Here is a 24,457-nt window from a genome sequence, read left to right on the forward strand (position 1 = left end):
TTGTGAAGTGGAAGGAAAATTATACATTTTTTACAATTTTCTTTACAAATAAATATGTGAAAAGTGTGGGGTGCATTTGTATAGCGCCCCCCGGAGTCAATACTTTGTAGAACCGCCTTTCACTGCAATTACAGCTGCAAGTCTTTTTGGGGAAGTCTCTACCAGCTTTGTACATCTAGAGAGGGACATTTGTGCCCATTCTTCTTTGCAAAATATCTCAAGCTCTGTCAGATTGGATGGAGAGCGTCTGTGAACAGCAATTTTCAAGTCTTGCCACAGATTCTCAATTGATGAAAAAGATTCACCATATATATACTGTATATATATAAAAGAGTAAATAGTGGCGCTAGTAGGTCAAAACAAAAAAACACTCAGTTTTAAGTGTTACAACATAAAAATGCATAAACGTGAATATAATCATATTTCATGATTAAATAGTCGATAACTGAGACATGATGAAATCTTGGGTTCTTCCACGACACCACGTGCACTTGGTGATTCCACTGCCCTCTGGATATGCACTCACCATAGATGAAGGTGCCTTGTACTCGTATGCGTATGACGGGCACAGTGAGGCTTCAAGTGATCGGCACAGTGAGGCTGCATATGATGGGCACAGTGAGGCTGCAATTGATCGGCACAGTGAGGCTGCATATGATGGGCACAGCAAGGCTGCAATTGATCGGCACAGTGAGGCTGCATATGATGGGCACAGCGAGGCTGCAATTGATCGGCACAGTGAGGCTGCATATGATGGGCACAGCGAGGCTGCAATTGATCGGCACAGTGAGGCTGCATATGATGGGCACAGCAAGGCTGCAATTGATCGGCACAGTGAGGCTGCATATGATGGGCACAGCGAGGCTGCAATTGATCGGCACAGTGAGGCTGCATATGATGGGCACAGCGAGGCTGCAATTGATCGGCACAGTGAGGCTGCATATGATGGGCACAGCAAGGCTGCAATTGATCGGCACAGTGAGGCTGCATATGATGGGCACAGCGAGGCTGCAATTGATCGGCACAGTGAGGCTGCATATGATGGGCACAGCGAGGCTGCAATTGATCGGCACAGTGGGGCTGCATATGATGGGCACAGCGAGGCTGCAATTGATCGGCACAGTGGGGCTGCATATGATGGGCACAGCGAGGCTGCAATTGATCGGCACAGTGAGGCTGCATATGATGGGCACAGCGAGGCTGCAATTGATCGGCACAGTGAGGCGGCTGCATATGATGAGTACGGCCTTGGGGGGGGGGGGGGGGGCGCTAATGCTCTAATGTTTTTTCACCTTTATGCATTCTACCTTTACAACCCCTTTAAAAATACTGAAGTTCACAAGGATATTCTGATAGGTAGCGGCTCTCTGATAGAACACCACCCTTTCTATCAGAGCACGCCTTCCACTTCCGCCATTCTTATCAGAGCACGCCTTCCACTTCCGCCCTTCTTATCAGACGCCCCTCCACTTCCGCCCTTTTAACAAGTCACTTCCTATGTTTTGCTTCCGCCCTTCCTGTCATACCTCCTCCTGTCTTCTTCCCCTTTCTTTGTTATCGCTGTTCCTATTAGCCCGTCTCATGCCACCTGACTATCACTAACCAACCAGATCACAGCGGTCTCCTTACTGCACACGCGTCAGCGTCTAATCACCTGTGACCTCTCCTGCAGCTGATTGGCTGGACCAGTGTACAGAGACACGGCGGCTTCCGACTGGTCAGCAGGCGATGTGGTGATTGAGAAAAGATTATCCGGTGTGCGGTGACCGGGCCCCGTCCGAGAGAACGGTGAGTGTGTGTGACTCCTCCCTCATCTCCTAGTGAGGTGTTTATTGTCTTCTCATCACTCCGAGGGCCAATCACATCTATTGATCAGATGTCAGCTGACTCTACACTGTCACTCACACACCATACAATCTCCAATAGATCTATCGGAGGGGGAGACGGAAGAGAGAGGGGGACAGATGCATGAAGGGGGACACGGAAGAGAGAGGGGGACAGATGCATGAAGGGGGACAGATGCACGGAGGGGGACACAGAGCAGCATGGAGTGGGACAGATGCACGGAGGGGGACACGGAAGAGAGAGGGGGACAGATGCATGGAGGGGGACACGGAAGAGAGAGGGGGGCAGATGCACGGAGGGGGACACGGAAGGGGACGGATGCACGGAGGGGGACACGGAGGAGAGAGGGGGGACAGATACACGGAGGGGGACACGGAAGAGAGAGGGGCACAGATGCACGGAGGGGGACACGGAAGAGAGAGGGGGGCAGATGCACGGAGGGGGACACGGAAGGGGACGGATGCACGGAGGGGGACACGGAGGAGAGAGGGGGGCAGATGCACGGAGGGGGACACGGAAGAGAGAGGGGGACAGATGCACGGAGGGGGACACGGAAGAGAGAGGGGGACAGATGCACGGAGGGGGACACGGAAGAGAGAGGGGGGCAGATGCACGGAGGGGGACACAGAGCAGCATGGAGTGGGACAGATGCACGGAGGGGGACACGGAAGAGAGAGGGGGACAGATGCACGGAGGGGGACACGGAAGAGAGAGGGGGACAGATGCACGGAGGGGGACACGGAAGAGAGAGGGGGACGGATGCACGGAGGGGGACACGGAGGAGAGAGGGGGGACAGATGCACGGAGGGGGACACGGAAGAGAGAGGGGGACAGATGCACGGAGGGGGACACGGAAGAGAGAGGGGGACAGATGCACGGAGGGGGACACGGAAGAGAGAGGGGGGCAGATGCACGGAGGGGGACACAGAGCAGCATGGAGTGGGACAGATGCACGGAGGGGGACACGGAAGAGAGAGGGGGACAGATGCACGGAGGGGGACACGGAAGAGAGAGGGGGACAGATGCACGGAGGGGGACACGGAAGAGAGAGGGGGACAGATGCACGGAGGGGGACACGGAAGAGAGAGGGGGACAGATGCACGGAGGGGGACACGGAAGAGAGAGGGGGACAGATGCACGGAGGGGGACACGGAAGAGAGAGGGGGACAGATGCACGGAGGGGGACACGGAAGAGAGAGGGGGACAGATGCACGGAGGGGGACACGGAAGAGAGATTGGGACAGATGCACGGAGGGGGACACGGAAGAGAGAGGGGGGCAGATGCACGGAGGGGGACACGGAAGGGGACGGATGCACGGAGGGGGACACGGAGGAGAGAGGGGGGCAGATGCACGGAGGGGGACACGGAAGAGAGAGGGGGACAGATGCATGGAGGGGGACACGGAAGAGAGAGGGGGGCAGATGCACGGAGGGGGACACGGAAGAGAGAGGGGGACAGATGCATGGAGGGGGACACGGAAGAGAGAGGGGGACAGATGCACGGAGGGGGACACGGAAGAGAGAGGGGGACAGATGCACGGAGGGGGACACGGAAGAGAGAGGGGGACAGATGCACGGAGGGGGACACGGAAGAGAGAGGGGGGCAGATGCACGGAGGGGGACACGGAAGAGAGAGGGGGGGCAGATGCATGGAGGGGGACACGGAAGAGAGAGGGGGACAGATGCACGGAGGGGGACACGGAAGAGAGAGGGGGACAGATGCACGGAAGGGGGACACGGAAGAGAGAGGGGGACAGATGCACGGAGGGGGACACGGAAGAGAGAGGGGGGCAGATGCACGGAGGGGGACACGGAAGAGAGAGGGGGGGCAGATGCACGGAGGGGGACACAGAGCAGCATGGAGTGGGACAGATGCACGGAGGGGGACACGGAAGAGAGAGGGGGACAGATGCACGGAGGGGGACACGGAAGAGAGAGGGGGACAGATGCACGGAGGGGGACACGGAAGAGAGAGGGGGACAGATGCACGGAGGGGGACACGGAAGAGAGAGGGGGACAGATGCACGGAGGGGGACACGGAAGAGAGAGGGGGACAGATGCACGGAGGGGGACACAGAGCAGCATGGAGTGGGACAGATGCACAGAGGGGGAGACGGAAGAGAGAGGGGGACAGATGCACGGAGGGGGACACGGAAGAGAGAGGGGGACAGATGCATGAAGGGGGACACGGAAGAGAGAGGGGGACAGATGCATGAAGGGGGACAGATGCACGGAGGGGGACACAGAGCAGCATGGAGTGGGACAGATGCACGGAGGGGGACACGGAAGAGAGAGGGGGACAGATGCATGGAGGGGGACACGGAAGAGAGAGGGGGGCAGATGCACGGAGGGGGACACGGAAGGGGACGGATGCACGGAGGGGGACACGGAGGAGAGAGGGGGGACAGATACACGGAGGGGGACACGGAAGAGAGAGGGGGACAGATGCACGGAGGGGGACACGGAAGAGAGAGGGGGGCAGATGCACGGAGGGGGACACGGAAGGGGACGGATGCACGGAGGGGGACACGGAGGAGAGAGGGGGGACAGATACACGGAGGGGGACACGGAAGAGAGAGGGGGACACGGAAGAGAGAGGGGGACAGATGCATGGAGGGGGACACGGAAGAGAGAGGGGGACAGATGCACGGAGGGGGACACGGAAGGGGACGGATGCACGGAGGAGAGAGGGGGGACAGATGCATGGAGGGGGACAGATGCATGAAGGGGGACACGGAAGAGAGAGGGGGACAGATGCACGGAGGGGGACACGGAAGAGAGAGGGGGACAGATGCACGGAGGGGGACACGGAAGAGAGAGGGGGACAGATGCACGGAGGGGGACACGGAAGAGAGAGGGGGACAGATGCACGGAGGGGGACACGGAAGAGAGAGGGGGACAGATGCACGGAGGGGGACACGGAAGAGAGAGGGGGACAGATGCACGGAGGGGGACACGGAAGGGGACAGATGCACGGAAGAGAGAGGGGGACAGATGCACGGAGGGGGACAGATGCATGAAGGGGGACACGGAAGAGAGAGGGGGACAGATGCACGGAGGGGGGCACGGAAGAGAGAGGGGGACAGATGCACGGAGGGGGACAGATGCATGAAGGGGGACACGGAAGAGAGAGGGGGACAGATGCACGGAGGGGGGCACGGAAGAGAGAGGGGGACAGATGCACGGAGGGGGACACGGAAGAGAGAGGGGGACACGGAAGAGAGAGGGGGACAGATGCACGGAGGGGGACACGGAAGGGGACGGATGCACGGAGGGGGACACGGAAGAGAGAGGGGGACAGATGCACGGAGGGGGACACGGAAGGGGACGGATGCACGGAGGGGGACACGGAAGGGGACGGATGCACGGAGGGGGACACGGAGGAGAGAGGGGGGACAGATACACGGAGGGGGACACGGAAGAGAGAGGGGGACAGATGCACGGAGGGGGACACGGAAGAGAGAGGGGGACAGATGCACAGAGGGGGACACGGAAGAGAGAGGGGGACACGGAAGAGAGAGGGGGACAGATGCACGGAGGGGGACACGGAAGAGAGAGGGGGACAGATGCACAGAGGGGGACACGGAAGGGGACGGATGCACGGAGGGGGACACGGAAGAGAGAGGGGGACAGATGCACGGAGGGGGACACGGAAGGGGACGGATGCACGGAGGGGGACACGGAGGAGAGAGGGGGGACAGATGCACGAAGAAGGACGGATGGGGACTGGAGGAGGATAGGGGGACAGTCAGCGGTGATCGTGTGTGGGAGAGAAGCACCGATGAAAGCCGCGGCGGGGGGTTTGAGAGAGGGGACCGGCTGTGGCTGTCAGACTTTTAAATCTATACAGGGTGATCAGTGCTTGTAACTCCTCCTCAGCACTGATCACCCTGACTGCCCAGGTATCGGTGAAGTATCGGAGCATTTGCCCGAGTACAAGTATCGGTGTTGGGACAACCCTAGTTGCTATGCAGAGATGCACCAGATTTTCACTCTCCAGTTTTAGAAAATGAACCCCTCTCTATTGTTATGATCTATTAAAGTTGCACTGGAAGTTGCACAACTTTGAGGGTCGCAGCAGTGTGAACTGAGCTATATTTGATCGCTGTTTTGGATTGTTTATAAACCAAACAATTAAAACTAAATAAATTTAACCACTTCCCGCCCGGTCAATTGACGTCCGGGAAGTGGTTGTGAAATCCTGACTGGACGTCTATTGACATCCAGCAGGATAACATGCCGGCAAGCGCTGTGGGGGCGCGCAGCGCGGCGATCGGTGATGCTGGGTGTCAGTCTGACACCCTGCATCTCCGATCTCGGTAAAGAGCCTCCGGCGGAGGCTTTTTACCACGTGATCAGCCGTGTCCAATCACGGCTGATCACGATGTAAACAGGAAGAGCCGTTGATCGGCTCTTCCTCACTCGCATCTGATAGACGCGAGTAGAGGAGAGCCGATCGGCGGCTCTCCTGACGGGGGGGTTTCGCGCTAATTGTTTATCAGTGCAGCCCCCCCTCGGATGCCCACACTAAACCACAGGGAAGCCGCCAGGACCACCAGGGAAGGGGGCAACATGTGGATAGCCATTAACATCCCCCATGGCCACCCACATGTAAAAAAAATAGGCACTGACTAGCAACGGGCACTGATTTGCAATATAGTAAATAAATAAGTGCTACCCCTCAGTGTTCATCAGTTCCACCTCTCAGTGCCCATCCATGCCCAGTGCCCATCTGTGCCGCCTCATCGGTGCCCATCAGTGCCACCTCATCGGTGCCCATCAGTACCACCTCATCGGTGCCCATCAGAGCCACCTCATCGGTGCCCGTAATTGAAAAAGAAAACTTACTTATTTACTAAAACATTAACAGAAAAAAATAAAAAGTTTTATTTTTTCCTAAATTTTCGGTCTTTTTTAGTTGTTGCGCTAAAAATAAAAATCGCAGAGGTGATCAAATACCACAAAAAGTAAGCTCAAAATGATCAAAAAATTGTTTGGGTACAGTGTAGCATGACCGCGCAATTGTCATTCAAAATGCGACAGCGCTGAAAGATAAAAATTGGCTTGGGCAGGAAGGTGCCTGGTATGGAAGTGGTTAAATAAAATTAAATGAGGGAGGGGGGGGGCATCTGTTTCAAGCCGGTAGTTGCAGTTGATTTATTCTCGGGTTTTCTCCCCTCAGATCATGGATTCCCGATTCAGCCGCGGTAAATCTTCCATCCTGGAGCGCTCTCTGGCGCGGCCGAAGACAGAAGTCAGCCTCAGCGCCTTCGCTCTGCTGTTTTCGGAGATGGTGCAGTACTGCCAGAACCGAGTCTATTCGGTTTCCGAGCTGCAGGCCAAGCTGTCCGAGTTGGGCCAGCAAGTGGGGTGCCGGATCCTGGATCCGCTGGTGATGAGGGAGAAGAACGGCAAGCGCGAGACGAAGGTGATCAGCGCTCTGCTCTTCATCAAGGTGGTGGCCTGGAAGGCGTTGTTCGGGAAGGAAGCGGACAAGCTGGAGCAAGCCAACGACGATGACAAAACCTACTACATCATAGAGAAGGACCCTCTGATCAACTCTTATATCTCCGTCCCGAAGGAGAACAGCACTCTGAACTGCGCTTCCTTCACCGCCGGCATCGTGGAGGCTCTGCTGACCTGCAGCGGCTTTCCCGCTAAGGTGACCGCCCACTGGCACAAGGGGACCACCCTCATGATCAAATTCGATGAGTCCGTCATTGCTCGGGACAAAACGATGGATGGACGTTGAAAATAGGAGGACCCGTGTGCTTTGGTGGCCCGTTGGGTTTAAAATATCCCAGGTGGAAGGTCCCTACAATAAAGTATTCTATTCCCACCCCCCCCTGGCAGCCCGTGTCTCCTTCATTCCCTCCATTTCCTCCATTCCAGCGTTGTGGCTTTGCCAATTTCCTCAGCATTCAACACCATGAGCAGTCACAGATGTCCTCCATCGCATGACACCGTTCATCCTCCGACCTCTACAGGACACAAGCGTCATGTAGGGGTCAGAGGATGGAACCACAGACATCCGACACTCCCGGAAGTGTCAAATGCCGAAGGGCCTTATGAGGGCTTCAGCTCTGGATAGGGTTGCCACCTGTTCGGGATTCACCCGGACAGTTCGGGTTTGGAATCATGCGTCCGGGTTTCAGACTGTCTGAGACCCGGACACATTATTTAGACCAGACTAAGTTTCCCACCTTCTCTCTCCTGCCTCTAAGTATGCTAAGGTAAATCAGGGTTCTCAGAGCACTCATTACATCAAAGCTCCCCTTTACACCAGAGGCCACAGTACTCCCCCTTACATCAGAGTCCTTGCCGTACACCAGAGCATCCCTTATGGTAAAGTCCCCAGAGTTCTCCCTTACATCAGAGTCTGCAAAGTCATCCCTTACAGTAAAAGGGAACTCTATGGTTTGAAAAGTAAAATGGGAACGCTGTGGACTCTGATCTAAAGGGGGAACTCTGTGGACTCTGATCTAAAGGGGGAACTCTGATCTAAAGGGGGAACTCTGATCTAAAGGGGGATCTCTGATCTAAAGGGGGAACTTTGTGGACTCTGATCTAAAGAGGTGACTCTTGTGATTAACTTCATATGATTAGAAATGTTATTTAATAGCAACATCTATGCATAATATGAAAAAAAATTGCTGCGTGACGCTGAAGTGTTCGGGTTTGACTTGAAGAAAAGGTGGCAACCCTAGCTCTGGATCCGTGGCAACCCTAGCTCTGGATCCGTGGCAACCCTAGCTCTGGATCCGGGTAAGATAAGAGACACAGGCTGCTGAAGAGGTGAAATATCTTCTCTATTTCAGGGATCTTCTTCCTTATTTTTATTTTCAAACCCACCCGGGTCTTTTCAGATGTCTAGAACTGTACATTTAGGGACCATTCACACCTTGGGGGAGATTTACTAAAACTGGAGCACACTGCCATGGTGCAGCTGTGTCTTGTAACCAATCGGCTTTCATCTTTAGCTTCTTCAATGAAGCTTTGATAATAAAATCTGGAAGCTGATTGGTTACTATGCAGAGCTGCACCAGTTTTTAGTAACCCCCCCCCCGTATGTGTTGAGCAGGCTCGGCTTGGAGAAGGCGAATTGCCTCATGTGCTATTAGTTCAGTTACAGGAAAAGCAGAGCGTATTACACCGCATCACAACCTGCTGGGGGGGATATAAATAAATTCAATGTTACTTTGTGACTTTTCAATAAAGTTGAAATAAAGTAAACCGTGTGATGTGTCCTTTATGCTCTGTTCAGATTTCCCAGTATAAGATGATTTGAAAAAGTCTTTACCTTTTAATCTTTGTGAGCTTCCTAAAACCCCAACGTGGCACACTGGCACTCCCCCTTCCACCCTCGCTTTGGTCAGGCAGCATACCTGTCACATCTATTGACCAATAGCATGGAAGGGGAGGAGCTGTGTCAATGCTTGACTTGCTTCAGCTCAAAATATATGAAACCTTTGACCATAACATTTTTTGATATTGGCTTCAACATGATATCTTCATTATTATCAAGTCTGCAGCTTTCCCTATAATAATCACTGGTGATCCTTCCATGAAGGACATCATTCAGACACCTGGTGATCCTACCAAAGAAGATGTTTTTCGGACACCTGGCGATCCTTCCATGGAGGGCCCCGTTCAGACGCCTGGTGATCCTTCCATGGAGGACCTAGTTCAGACACCTGGGGATCCTTTCATGGAGGGCCTCATTCAAACACCTGGTGATCCTTTCATGGAGGGCCTCATTCAAACACCTGGTGATTCCTTCCATGGAGGACCTAGTTCAGACACCTGGTGATCCTTCCATGGAGGACCTAGTTCAGACGCCTGGTGATCCTTCCATGGAGGACCTAGTTCAGACACCTGGTGATCCTTTCATGGAGGACCTAGTTCAGACACCTGGTGATCCTTTCATGGAGGGCCTCATTCAAACACCTGGTGATCCCTCCATGGAGGACCTAGTTCAGACACCTGGTGATCCTTTCATGGAGGACCTAGTTCAGACACCTGGTGATCCTTCCATGGAGGACCTAGTTCAGACACCTAGTGATCCTTTCATGGAGGGCCTCATTCAAACACCTGGTGATCCCTCCATGGAGGACCTAGTTCAGACACCTGGTGATCCTTTCATGGAGGACCTAGTTCAGACACCTGGTGATCCTTCCATGGAGGACCTAGTTCAGACACCTAGTGATCCTTTCATGGAGGGCCTCATTCAAACACCTGGTGATCCCTCCATGGAGGACCTATTTTAGACACCCAGCAGGAGCCACAGGTTTGCAGCCAGCTCCCAGCAGGAGCCACAGGTTCGCAGCCAGCTCCCAGCAGGAGCCACAGGTTCGCAAGCCAGCTCCCAGCAGGAGCCACAGGTTCGCAGCCAGCTCCCAGCAGGACCCACAGGTTCGCAGCGAGCTCCCAGCAGGACCCACAGGTTTGCAACCAGCTCCCAGCAGGAGCCACAGGTTCGCAGCCAGCTCCCAGCAGGAGCCACAGGTTCGCAGCCAGCTCCCAGCAGGACCTACAGGTTCGCAGCGAGCTCCCAGCAGGACCCACAGGTTTGCAACCAGCTCCCAGCAGGAGCCACAGGTTCGCAGCCAGCTCCCAGCAGGACCCACAGGTTCGCAGCCAGCTCCCAGCAGGAGCCACAGGTTCGCAGCCAGCTCCCAGCAGGACCCACAGGTTCGCAGCCAGCTCCCAGCAGGACCCACAGCTTGTGTAAAAAATAAAAGGTAAAATAAATTAGAAAAAAAAATGTAAACGCGCCCTGTCCCGCCGAGCTCATGTGCAGAAGTGAACACATACGTGAATAGCGCCCACATATGAAAATGGTGTTCAAACCACTTATGTGAGGAATCGCTGCGAACGTTAGAGCGAGAGCAATAATTTACAAAAAGTTGTAAGACCGCTACGCAAATACGGTGTGCCATAAAGTATTGCAACAACTGACGTTTTATTCTCTAGGGTGTTAGAAAAAAATATATATAATGTTTGGGGGTTTTAAGTAATTTTCTAGCAAAAAAAAAATAGTTTTTAACTTATAAACAACAAATCTCAGAAAGAGGCTTGGTCCTAAAGTGGTTAAAAAGTGACAGCTGAAAATTGGCCTGGACAGGAAGGTGCGAAAGTGCCTGGTATTGAAGTGGTTAATATTTTTTATTTATATATATATATATATATATATATATATATATATATATATATATATATATATATATATATATATATATATATAATATCTATAGATAGATATAAAAAAAGCAATTACATTTTTTTTACTAAATGTTGTGGAATAAAATCTTCAGTTATTCAGGGTTTCATCATTAACAATGTTCTAATAATTGAATAAATATTATTGTAATAAATCTGAATATTAATGCTAATAAATGCTGTGGATTGATCTTCCACAATGAATGAAGGTGGGTGTGTCACAGCTCCGCAGCGCGCCCTGTGCCCAGGACTGGGATATAATTGGCAGTGATGATACAACGGTGGTGAGGCGCGCCCCCTGGTGGAGGGAGGTGTGATGAGCGGGCCTGTGTTGGTGGTGTAGCCGAGCCCTCTCCCCGCACAGAGCTCTGTGTACAGGTGTAGCAAGATGGCGGCGACGATACGTCATTTCCGTTACACATTTTGACGAGTCGTCTAATCTGACGAAACATTTGGAAGTGCATTGGACGAGCATGCTCAGAGGGAGGGCTGAGAACCGGCCGGGCGGAAGTTGTGTCAGTGTGCTCAGTGCGGAAAGTCCCTGGATGAGAGGAAGAGAGGGATCAGAAATTACATCGTTCTGTGACCTGGCATCCCGCCCACTCACCTGCAGGAGTCTGTATGTTACCTTTTATTTTTAATTTATTTTTTTTGCTTTGGCATCTTTATTGTCTTTATTTAACATAAATATTTGATATATTTCTTCCACATCAGCAATTCTGCATGAAAGATCTCTCCTACACTTCCTGTACAGACCAGTCACTGCTAGTCTCTCCCTGTGCGGGGTGAAGGGTCTGGTCTCCGCCCATAGGTGTGAACCCAAAGCTTAAACATGTGCAAGTATGTATGTGTATGTGTATATATATATATACATACACACACACTCTTAGGATTGCTGAGTATTTTGGTATTTTTTGCAGGGTTCAGGAGTGTGCTATGTAGGGAGTGCAGGGTTCAGGAGTGTGCTACGTAGGGAGTGCAGGGTTCAGGGACATGGTACGTAGGGAGCGCAGGATTCAGGGGCGTGGTACGTAGGGAGTGCAGGATTCAGGGGTGTGCTACGTAGGGAGAGTAGGGTTCAGGAGTGTGCTACGTAGGAAGTGCAGGGTTCAGGGCTGAGTGCAGGGTTCAGGAGTGTGCTACGTAGGGAGTGCAGGGTTCAGGAGTGTGCTACGTAGGGAGTGCAGGGTTCAGTAGCTCGCTACGCAGGGAGTGCAGGATTCAGAGGGGAGTGAAGGGTTCAGGAGTGTGCTATGTAGGGAGTGCAGGGTTCAGGGGGTAGTGCAGAGTTCAGGAGTGTGCTACGTAGGGAGTTCAGGGACGTGGTACGTAGGAAGTGCAGGGTTCAGGGAGGTGGTATGTAGGGAGTGCAGGGTTCAGGAGTGTGCTACGTAGGGAGTGCAGGGCTCAGGGGGAAGTGCAGGGTTCAGAAGTGTGCTACGTAGGAAGTGCAGGGTTCAGGAGTGTGCTACATATGGAGTGCAGGGTTTAGGGACGTGGTACGTAGGGAGTGCAGGGTTCAGGAGTGTGCTACGTAGGGAGTGCAGGGTTCAGGGACGTGGTACGAAGGGAGTGCAGGGTTCAGGGGCGTGGTACGTAGGGAGCGCAGGATTCAGGGGCGTGGTACGTAGGGAGTGCAGGATTCAGGGGCGTGCTACGTAGGGAGAGCAGGGTTCAGGAGTGTGCTACGTAGGGAGTGCAGGGTTCAGGAGTGTGCTACGTAGGGAGTGCAGGGTTCAGTAGCTCGCTACGCAGGGAGTGCAGGATTCAGGGGGGAGTGCAGGGTTCAGGAGTGTGCTATGTAGGGAGTGCAGGGTTCAGGGGGTAGTGCAGGGTTCAGGAGCACGCTACGTAGGGAGCGCAGGATTAAGGGGCGTGCTACGTAGGGAGTGCAGGGTTCAGGAGTGTGCTACGTAGGGAGTGCAGGGTTCAGGAGTGTGCTACGTAGGGAGTGCAGGGTTCAGGAGTGTGCTACGTAGGGAGTGCAGGGTTCAAGAGTGTGCTACGTAGGGAGTGCAGGGTTCAGGAGTGTGCTACGTAGGGAGCGCAGGATGCAGGGGCGTGCTACGTAGGGAGTGCAGGATTCAGGGGCGTGCTACGTAGGGAGTGCAGGGTTCAGAGGCGTGCTACGTAGGGAGTGCAGGGTTCAGGAGTGTGCTATGAAGGGAGTGCAGGGTTCAGGAGTGTGCTACGTAGGGAGCGCAGGATTTAGGGGCGTGCTACGTAGGGAGTGCAGGATTCAGGGGCGTGCTAAGTAGGGAGTGCAGGGTTCAGAGGCGTGCTACGTAGGAAGTGCAGGGTTCAGGAGTGTGCTATGAAGGGAGTGCAGGGTTCAGGAGTGTGCTACGTAGGGAGTGCAGGGTTCAGGAGTGTGCTACGTAGGGAGTGCAGGGTTCAGGAGTGTGCTACGTAGGGAGTGCAGGGTTCAGGAGTGTGCTACGTAGGGAGTTCAGGGGGGGAGTGCAGGCTTCAGGAGTGTGCTACGTAGGGAGTGCAGGGTTCAGGAGTGTGCTACGTAGGGAGTGAAGGGTTCAGGGGGGAGTGCAGGCTTCTGGAGTGTGCTACGTAGGGAGTGCAGGGTTCAGGAGTGTGCTACGTAGGGAGTGCAGGATTCAGGGCTGAGTGCAGGGTTCAGGAGTGTGCTAAAATTGGGCACACGATCAACTACAGTCTCCATTTCTACTGCATGGTGCAGTTACTTCTCTATTCCATTCCTGGCGACTCGATCTCGCCCCGCGGGGGAGGGACGTATTGAGGACTATACTTCCGGGTTCATGGTCATCTGTCTCCACACTACCCGGTCATCCAGTGATAGGGAGAGGAATCGGGGAGAGTTGGATCGTTTGGCTTGGCTGTTGTAAATAAAGTTTACTTGATCGCTCTTGTATACCATCTGGTAGGTGCGGCTTATTGATTCTGGTGGGCGTCGCCCATTCTTTCTTCTTTCTCGCCTTCCTTCAAGGCATGTAGGATTTCTCATCTTGATAAACTTCTATGTGATGTCACAGATACTCGGGTGACCTCGGTGGATTTGCACCTTTAGTGGACATTCAATTGTCAATCTTATTCATTGATTTATTTGCACATCTTCATCACATGTTTTGAATTTTAGCGCTGCGCAATTTTGTTTTGTATGACAAACTACAGCACTTTAAATTCTCCATAGGTGACGCTTTAAAAGCCTTTAGAGGTTACCAGTTTAGAGTTACACAGGAGGTGCTAGAATTATTGCTCTCGCTCTGTTGTTTGCGGCGATACCTCAAGTGTGGTGCAATCACCCCGTGTGCTGGACCGACGCAAGTTCACCTTGCGCATAAGCACAGGGGCACGGGGTGCTTTAACTTTTTTATTTTTTTATTATTATTATTTTTCTTTACACTGTACCTTTTTTTTATTTTTTTGGGTTTATAATATAATAGATATATAAATGATATTAATAATTTAAAAAAAGTATATATCGAAAAAATTAAAACAATTATATATATTTATATATATTTTTTTTCTATATTTACATTTTTTTTTTCTTTACACTGTACATTTTTTTTTTTTGGTTTATAATATAATAGATATATAAATGATATTAATAGTTAAAAAAAGTATATAAACCAAAAAAATTAAAACAATTATATATATTTATATATATTTTTTTTCTATATTTACATTTTTTTTTCTTTACACTGTACATTTTTTTTTTTTTGGTTTATAATATAATAGATATATAAATGATATTAATAATTTAAAAAAAGTATATATCGAAAAAATTAAAACTATATATATATATATTTATATATATATATTTTTTTCTATATTTACATATTTTTTTCTTTACACTGTACTTTTTTATTTTTTTGTTATAAATTTTTTTTTGGTTCATAATATAATAGATATATCAATTATATAAGCACAGGGGGATGGGGTGCTTTAACTTTTTTTTTTTTTTATTATTATTATTATTATTTTTCTTTACACTGTACCTTTTTTTTATTTTTTTGGGTTTATAATATAATAGATATATAAATGATATTAATAATTTAAAAAAAGTATATATCGAAAAAATTAAAACAATTATATATATATTTTTTCTATATTTACATTTTTTTTTCTTTACACTGTACTTTTTTATTTTATTTTTTATAATTTTTTTGGGGTTCATAATATAATAGATATATAAATTATATTAATAATAATTAAAAAAAAGTATATATCAACAAAAATTAAAACAATTATATATATTTATATATTTTTTTCTATATTTACATTTTTTTTCTTTACACTGCACCTTTTTTTTTTTTTATGAATTTTTCTATGGAAAAATTTTTTTTTTGGTTCATAATATAATAGATATACAAATTATATTAATAATTTAAAAAAAGTATATATCGAAAAAATTAAAACAATTATATATATTTATATATTTTTTTTCTATATTTACATTTTTTTGTCTTTACACTGTACTAAACACAGCTTCCCCGTTCTTCACTGTGGCGCTGTCATCGATCTTCTGTTCCCTAATATAGGGAACCACAACCAATGACGTCACACCTACAGCCACACCCCCCCTACAGTTAGAAACACACATGAGGTCACACTTAACCCCTTCAGCTTGTGGTTAACTCTCAAACTGCAATTGCCATTTTCACAGTAAACAATGCATTTTTTGCTGTGAAAATGACAATGGTCCCAAAAATGTGTCAAAATTGAACGAAGTGTCCGCCATAATGTCGTAGTCACAAAAAAAAACGCTGATCGCCGCCATTAGTAGTAAAAAAAAAAAAAAAATTAAAAATGCAATAAAACTATCCCCTATTTTGTAAACGCTATACATTTTGCGCAAACCCACCGATAAACGCTTATTGCGATTTTTTTAACCAAAAATAGGTAGAAGAATACATATCGGCCTAAACTGAGGATTTTTTTTTTTTATATATATTTTTGGGGGATATTTATTATAGTAAAAAATATTGCATTTTTTTCAAAATTGTCGCTCTATTTTTGTTTATAGCGCAAAAAAATAAAAACCGCAGAGGTGATTAAATACCACCAAAAGAAAGCTCTATTTGTGGAGAAAAAAGGACGCCAACTTGTTTGGGAGCCACGTCGCACGACCGCGCAATTGTCAGTTAAAACGACACAGTGCCGAATCGCAAAAACTGGCCGGGTCCTTTACCTGCCTAGAGGTCCGGGTCTTAAGTGGTTAATGTAAAAATATTAGAATTAATAACAACCTATCAGAAGTCATCCTATGGCAATAATAATGACAATCTGAAAACTGATTGGTCCTCCCGGGGTTCTGACGCCGCGGCTCCTCGCGCTGCTCCTTGGTGAAACAAGTCAAGTAGTAATAGAAGGATTATAAATCTTGTGCTGATTTTTTTCTCTTCCTTTTTTTTTTCTTTTCTCTCCTTCCCTCCCACTCATCTCACTTCACTCCCACACTTCAGATGGAAAACACGTTCCTCTGTAACCCGACGTGTTGTAGAGATTGAAGACCGCCAGCGCTTTCCAGAAGGAGACCGTTCATTAACGCATCAAGGTCTGGACGTCTTTTTATATACATCTAGCGTTTTATATATTTAGATATAGCTTTATAATATATATTTATAATCCTATATTTATAGCGATGTTTACTATGTGCTAGCTCTTGTTTATCAGCTCAGTCACCAGCCTCTGCAGACAGTAAGGCCTGGTGCACGCAGGCGCGGTAGGGGCGTACAACTTTACCTCTTTGGGCTTTTCAGGAAGCCCAGATGCTGCGTACAGCCGCCAATAGACACGAATGGCTGCGTGCGGCTGTCTGCCGGTACAACCCCAATTCCCCCCAAAAAATTAGGATGTATTTTATTCACAATAGAAAAATAGAAAACAATCAAATGTTTAAAACGAGAAAATGGACAATTTTAACCACTTCAATGCTGAGCACTTTCACCCCCTTTTTTTCCAGACCAATTTTCAGCTTTCAGCGCTGTCGCATTTTGAATGACAATTGCTCAGTCATGCAACGCTGTACCCAAATTTACAATTTTTTTTTTATCATTTTTTTTTTTTTTTACATAAATAGTGTGGTTTTGGTGGTACTTAATCACCGCTGGGGTTTGAATTTTTTTTTTTTTAAGCTGCAAATTAACCACTTCAGCCCCAGACCATTTGGCTGGCCAAAGACCAGGCCACTTTTTTGCGATTCGGCACTGCGTCGGGTTAACTGACAATTGCGCGGTCGTGCGACGTGGCTCCCAAACAAAATTTACGGCCTTTTTTTCCCCACAAATAGAGCTTTCTTTTAGTGGTATTTGATTGCCTCTGTGGTTTTTATTTTTTGCGCTATAACCAAAAACAGAGCAACAATTTAAAAAAAATATATATTTTTTGCTTTGATAAATATCCCCCCCAAAAAAAAATATATATATATATATATATTTAGGCCGATAAGTTTTCTTCTAAATATTTTTGGTAAAAAAAATTGTAATAAGCGTTTATTGATCGGTTTGCGCAAAAGTTATAACGTCTACACAATAGGGGATAGTTTTATGACATGTTTACTAGTAATTGCGGCGATCGGCGTTTTTTTTTTTTTTATCAGTACTGCGACCTTATGGCGGACACCGGACAATTTTGATACAATTTTGGGACCATTGGCATTTTTACAGCGATCAGTGCTATAAAAATGCATTGATTTACTGTAAAAATGTCACTGGAAGGGGTTAACACTAGGGGGCGCTCAAGGGGTTAATTATGTTCCCTAAAGTGTCTTCTAACTGAAGGGGGGGTGGGGACTGACTAGGGGAAATGACAGATCGCTGTTCATACATTGTATGAACAGACGATCAGTCCTTTCTCCCCCTGAAAGAACCGGGAGCTGTGCGTTTACACACACAGCTCCCGATTCTCGCTCTGTCACGAGCGATCGCGGGTGCCGGGCGGTGATCGCGCCCGCCGGGCACTCACATCGGCACTGGGGGGAGCCCCTAGTGGCCACAGAGCAACATCACGTTATATTATGTGATTTTGCACAGCCGAGCCAACCTGCCACAGTAAAACTGCGGTGGGCGGTCCCAAGCGGTTAAAAAAGATCACATTTTTATTTTAAATGCATTTTTTATAGTTTCTGTTATAAAATTTTGCAAATAAGTAATTTCTCTTCATAAATTTTGACCAAAAGGGATCCTGCTACATTTCTTTGGTAAAAATAACCCAAGTCAGGGTTTATTTGGTGTTGGCAGAGAGGGGGGCAGACAGATGTTTTATGGGGACAAGGGTATCAGTGGTGCTTGGTGTATATATATGTGTGTGTATATATATATAATGTATTTTATATATATATATATATATTTATAAATGTATTATTATTATTTTTTTTACAAGAAAGATGATTCTTTGTAACATTTTCTTTATTTTTTATTGTGTCGTTTTCTTAGATTCTGGAGATGAAAGTCTATAAAGAGATCATTAGATATGAAGGGACTCCTTTGTCTGGTAAGTTTAATTTCTGCTCGCTTTGATTACAGAATAATGTAATAAATAGCACTTATATTTTTTTAAGTAAACACTTTTAGCCAGATTCAGATATCCGTGCCTAACGTTAGGCAGGCGTAGCGTATCTCATATACGCTACGCCGCCGTAAGTTAGAGAGGCAAGTGCTGTATTCACAAAGCACTTGCTTCCTAAGTTACGGCGGCGTAGCGTAAATGTGCCGGCGTAAGCGCGCCTAATTCAAATTGTGAAGAGGTGGGCGTGTTTTATGCTAATGAATCGTGACCCGACGTGATTGACGTTTTGAACGAACGGCGCATGCGCCGTCCGTGGACGTATCCCAGTGCGCATGCTCCAAACTACGCCGCAAAGACTTATTGGTTTTCGACGTGAACGCCCAGCCCCATTCACGGACAACTTACGCAAACGACGTTAAAATTAAAAAATTTTACGCGGTTCCGACGTCCATACTTAACATTGCCTGCGCCATCTTTTTGGTGGAATATCTTTAGGCCTGAAAACGCCTTATGTAAACGGCGTATCTTTACTGCGACGGGCAAGCGTACGTTCGTGAATAGGCGTATCTCGCTGATTTATGCATTCTAGGCATAAATCAGCGTACACGCCCCCGGCGCAGGCGGTCGTATCTTAGCTAGATTTAAGTGTATCTCAATTTGAGAATATACTTAAATATACGACGGCCCAGATTCGGTGTTACGACGGCGTATCTACTGATACGCCGGCGTAACACTACCTGAATCTGGCTATTTGAAATTTTCAAGTACAAATAGTGTATGCATGCATACTCGCAAATCATCAACGTTATATTTTAACATGTCTGAAGGAGTCAAGCAGGTTATAAAATGTATCTTTTTGCCTTTCTTGTATTGCATCGTATCTGGTTGTGGGGTCATTGATGGCACTGCCCGTTGAAATTTCCTTCTGTTTTCCAGGACATTTATTTACAGACACAGGACTGATTGCCTGTCAAATAATGCATCCCAGCATCCTTTTAGAGTTACCCTTTACTCTGATCTATCTTAGGAATAGTAAATAGGGCAGAGCAAGCACAGCGCATTTCAATAAGCAATAAAGGGCATTGGATTTGCTCAGCATGTTTGTATCTGATCCCAGACATTTCACATAAGGCTTGTGCTGTACAACTATAATACATTTGGGGAAGTTAGAGCAAAAGCAACATATAACGGTTCATATTTATTACAGATGTTCATTTCCTCTTTTTGTAAGGAGAAGTCTCACTTCCATTTTTATGATTGTGTTCTGTTCCCCAGGAACAAAGTACATGCTGTACATTGTCCCAACTTCCTATGTGCTATCTAAGGCTAGCAGTGAGGTTAGACATGATGACTCTCCTCCCTTCATGGCTGTCCAACAACACAGCTAGCAAGGAGATGGCTACTTTGACAAAGGCATTTTTCTCAATTGTCCAAGTGTTTGTCCAATACAAGCATCTCAGTAGAAATGTAGAAGGAGGTGGCTTGTCTGCTAAAGCATTTCAGGCAATCAGACAAGTACTTGGAGACAGAGAAAAGTACCATCTGTCAAAGCAGCTGTCTCCTTGCTAGTTGCCATGTCGGACATCCATGTTTCCATCCTGTCTGGCCTCACAGCCAGCCTTGGACAGCACCTAGGTAGATGGGACAAAGTATGTACTTTATCCACTAGGGAGCAGAACAAAATTGAGGTGAGACTTCTTCTTTAAAGGTTCTCCACTTCAAGTACTGGCTAAGAATTCCTACTGCCTCCACCAAAATTGGCTAAACACCCTGTTAGCAGAGTGCTTCTTACCTGATTTCTAAGGGGCCCCATCAAACATCCGTTATGTGATGCTGTAAAACTGACTTGTTTGTCACAGCAGTCATTGATGGTCAGTCCTGATATGTTAGTGGAATGTGCCTATAAGCCAGCATTTCTCAACCAGAGTTCATTAGAGGTTCCCAGGGGTTCCTTGAGCAATGAGCAAGGAACTTCTCCATTACTAATGCTAGTGTCCAGATTTGCTTGACCAAGGTAACATGGTACTCAAAGGTTCCTCCAGAGGTTGGTAGGGGTTTCTTGAGCAAGGAACTTCTCCATGTCTAATGCTAGTGTCCAGATTGGCTTTTCTTGACCAAGGTAACATGGAACTCAGGTTCCTCCAGAGGTTGGTAGGGGTTTCTTGAGCAATCGACAAAGAACTCCTCCATGTCTAATGCTAGTGACCAGATTGGTCTTTCTCAACCAGGTTAATGTGGAACCCAAAGGTTCCTCCAGAGGTTGGTAGGGGTTCCTTGAGCAATGGGCAAATAACTATTTCATGTCTAATTCTAGTGTCTAGATTGGCTTTTCTCAACCAGATTTCATGGAACCCAAAGGTTCCTCCAGAGGTTGTTAGAAGTTCCATGAGCAAGGAACTCCTCCGTGTCTAGGTTGACCTTTCTGAACCAGGATAATGTGGAACCCAAAGGTTCCTCCAGAGGTTACTAAGGGTTTCTGGAGCAATGAGCAAAGAACTCCTCCATGTCTAATGCTGGTGTCCAGATTGGCCTTTCTCAACCGAGGTAATGTGGAACTCAAAGGTTCCTCCAGAGGTTGTTAGAAGTTCCGTGAGCAAGGAACTCCTCCGTGTCTAGGTTGACCTTTCTGAACCAGGATAATGTGGAACCCAAAGGTTCCTCCAGAGGTTACTAAGGGTTTCTTAAGCAATGAGCAAAGAACTCCTCCATGTCTAATGCTGGTGTCCAGATTGGCCTTTTTCAACCAAGGTAATGTGGAACCCAGAGGTTCCTGATTAGTGAGCAAAGAACTCCTCCACTCTAAAGAACTCTAAAGCTAGTGTCCAGATTGTTTGTTTTTTCTTGACAAGCATAACGTGCAACCCAAAGGGTCCTGCAAAGGTTTTTAGGCGTTCTTTGAGCATTGAGAAGTTTCTGCCTCTCCGATATGTAATTCCGTAAGTAAATGATCTTTTAGCAATCGAAGAGGGGATTATTTCTACTGACCACAATTGTAAAGGGTCACTCTTCCCACTGACCATTATGGTAATGCACCATGAACATTACCACCACGAGATATATGAAATCTAGTAATTAACAGGGGATCCCTGAGACTGAAATGTTTCAAAGAGGTTGAGAAAGGCTGCTCTAAGCAATTCTAAGGCCCCATACACACGGGAGGATTTATCCGCGGATACGGTCCAGCGGACCGTTTCCGCGGATAAATCCTCTCGAGGATTTCAGCAGATTTTAATGCGATGGAGTGTACTCACCATCGCATTGAAATCCGCGCCGAAATCCTCTGGCGATGACGCGTCGCGCCGTCGCCGCGATTATGATGCGGCGACGTGCGCGACGCTGTCATATAAGGAATTCCACGCATGCGTCGAATCATTACGACGCATGCGGGGGATCCCTTCGGACGGATGGATCCGGTGAGTCTGTACAGACCAGCGCATCCATCCGTTGGGATGGACTCCAGCAGATGGATATGTTCTGCATGTCAGCAAATATTCGATCTGCTGGAATCCATCCCAGGGGAGATATATCCGCGGAAAAAGATCCGCTGGCGTGTACACACCATAGGATCTATCCGCTGAAACCCATTTGCTGGGATTTATCTGCGGATGGATTCTATTGTGTGTACGGGGCCTAAGAAGGGATAGAAGTGGAGCATCTTTGTAAACCTGAATAATAAAGAATAGTTTGGTAAGACTACTACAGCTTTACTCTAATGTGGTTTATCTCTGTCATTCATTTAGCAAGGCACCATGATAGGGGGACCACTGAACCAATCAGCTTCTTCTTTTCCAACCTGGAGGAACTGCTGTCATGGAGGCCAACCAATCACGACAAATACAATGTCGCTGTAACCCCTATTGCCAAAAGACATCCACCTGTTGATCATCAGAGGCCCAAGACACTGGTGTGCCATGACATGATGGGAGGATATCTGGATGACAGGTATGGAGGATAGCTTAAACAAGCCGAAACTTTTATTTTCTTAAAGTAACCCCTTGCTTTAGTATCCAGGGCAAAGTAAGGTTGTTACCTAATTCCCCTTCTCCCCAGCAGCATATACCACCCATTCTTGCTCCCGTGGTTGGTTTAACCCTTCAGTTACTCAAATGGATTCCACAAAAATGAGATCTTCTTTTATTTTGCTGCCTTTGCCTTCCTTCTCCCAGTGACACCTACTACCTGTGTCTCTTATCCTGGTGTCACAGAGACAGGAAGTGAGGAAAAATCTCTCCAGCGGGATCACAGACAGAAATAAACCTGATAGAAATAATAAATCTTTTTCACTCTTTCCAACACTAAATTAAAAAAAAATCTGATTGGTATGTATGATTGCCTTAAAGAATAGATTCTATTTAATCACATGTTGTCCTGCAGGTTCATCCAGGGATCTGATGCGAAGGACCCCTTTGTGTTCTATCATTGGCAGTACATTGATACATTTGTGTACTTTAGTCACCGTATGTTCACCCTTCCTCCTGTCTGCTGGACTAACGCTGCCCACAAACATGGAGTCTCCATTCTAGGTGAGGCCATTGCCATTCTGTATCATGCCTTGTGCATCATAATAACTCTTACCATCCATATCATGTGTTGCTATATCCTTTAGTCAGATAACCATATTTATATGAAATCTTTCTGTTACAAATGAACATTTAAAACAGGATGGTGTCACGGTTCACTATAGGGTTGTGACAGATCAGTATAGGTTTTCTAAGGAGAGCATTGCAGAACTGTTTGCTTTCAGACTATCTCTCTCTGATTGATTGAATTTCCATGTGGCCTTTATTAAGAGTAGGTGGCGTCACTCCTCTGGCTCATTCATTTTTGTGTGAAAATTTCTGCTTTAGCGGGTTAGTTCATCTTTTCAGAAAAATGTAAAACTGTACACCCTGCACAACACGCCCCCCCCCCTTCCTTCCCAGGTCACCCCTGTGGCAGATGGACTGTCAGTGCCCAATGGTGCAGCAGTCCAGGGATCTGGAACCTCTGCTCTTATCTGGTGCCGGTGCTGACCAGTCAGAATCACTCTGATCTGTCCCAGAAGCCCTGCATAGTGAAGAGGGAAAAGAGCAAGGATTCCTAAATCCCTGTATGACTGCAAGGGTGGTGACAGCAAATCACCCACAGCGGAAAGTACCTTGCGGATCATAGGTTTTGGGAAAGGTGTACGGTGTTAATTCACATTTTTGGCCAGATTCAGAGAGAGTTACGCCGGCGTATCAGTAGATACGCCGACGTAACTCTGAATCTGCGCCGTCGTAAGTTTATGTGTATTCTCAAACTGAGATACACTTAAACCTAGCTAAGATACGACAGCCTGCGCCGTCCTATCTTGGGGTGCAATATTTAGGCTGGCCGCTAGGTGACGCTTCCGTTGAGTTCGGCGTAGAATATGTAAATGACTAGATACGCCTATTCACGAACGTACGTGCGCCCGTCGCAGTAAAGATACGCCGTTTACGTAAGGTGTTTTCAGGCGTAAAGTTATTCCATCAAATAGCTGGACTAGTCAATGTTAAGTATGGCCGTCGTTCCCGCGTCAAATATTTTTTTTACTTCATTGGCGTAAGTCGTCCGTGAATTGGGCTGGATGTAATTTAAGTTCACGTCGAAACCAATACGTCCTTGCGGCGTACTTTGGAGCAATGCACACTGGGATATGTACACAGACGTGGGATATGTACACGGATGTACACGGACGGCGCATACGCCGTTCGTAAAAAACTTCAATCACGTCGGGTCACCCCCCCATTAACATAAAACACGCCCCCTCATCCTAATTTGAATTAGGCGCGCTTACGCCGGCTCCATTTACGCTACGCCGCCGTAAGTTAGGAGGCAAGTACTTTGTGAATACAGTACTTGCCTCTCTGACTTAAGGCGGCGTAGCGTAAATATGATACGCTAC

General features: G+C 47.8%; 2 protein-coding genes across 4 annotated transcripts in view; both read left to right on the plus strand.

The window, feature by feature from the left end:
* Window positions 1–1,594: 1,594 nt before the first annotated feature.
* Window positions 1,595–7,721, plus strand: LOC120918864 (trafficking protein particle complex subunit 5-like). Of its 2 annotated transcripts, none has more exons than XM_040330716.1 (2): window positions 1,595–1,769; window positions 7,028–7,721. In XM_040330716.1, the coding sequence occupies exon 2, from the start codon at window positions 7,031–7,033 to the stop codon at window positions 7,595–7,597; it is 567 nt and encodes a 188-aa protein (XP_040186650.1). In that variant the 5' UTR covers window positions 1,595–1,769; window positions 7,028–7,030; the 3' UTR covers window positions 7,598–7,721. The 2 variants fall into 2 exon arrangements, with proteins under 2 accessions (XP_040186650.1, XP_040186649.1); XM_040330715.1 differs by having other exon boundaries at window positions 1,597–1,788; window positions 7,028–7,718.
* Window positions 7,722–11,535: 3,814 nt separating this feature from the next.
* ENGASE (endo-beta-N-acetylglucosaminidase) overlaps window positions 11,536–24,457 on the plus strand; it is a 39,543-nt gene continuing 26,621 nt past the window's right edge. The window contains exons 1-5 of one of the 2 annotated variants that reach the window (XM_040330717.1): window positions 11,536–11,683; window positions 16,506–16,597; window positions 18,477–18,534; window positions 22,290–22,491; window positions 22,924–23,072. In XM_040330717.1, coding sequence (XP_040186651.1) covers window positions 18,486–18,534; window positions 22,290–22,491; window positions 22,924–23,072 — 400 coding nt within the window. In that variant the 5' untranslated portion in view covers window positions 11,536–11,683; window positions 16,506–16,597; window positions 18,477–18,485. The remainder of the gene's footprint in view (window positions 11,684–16,505; window positions 16,598–18,476; window positions 18,535–22,289; window positions 22,492–22,923; window positions 23,073–24,457) is intronic. The other variant, XM_040330718.1, reaches the window with a different exon arrangement.

The sequence above is a fragment of the Rana temporaria genome, chromosome 12 (genome assembly GCF_905171775.1).
Source record: "Rana temporaria chromosome 12, aRanTem1.1, whole genome shotgun sequence".
Taxonomy (NCBI): domain Eukaryota; kingdom Metazoa; phylum Chordata; class Amphibia; order Anura; family Ranidae; genus Rana; species Rana temporaria.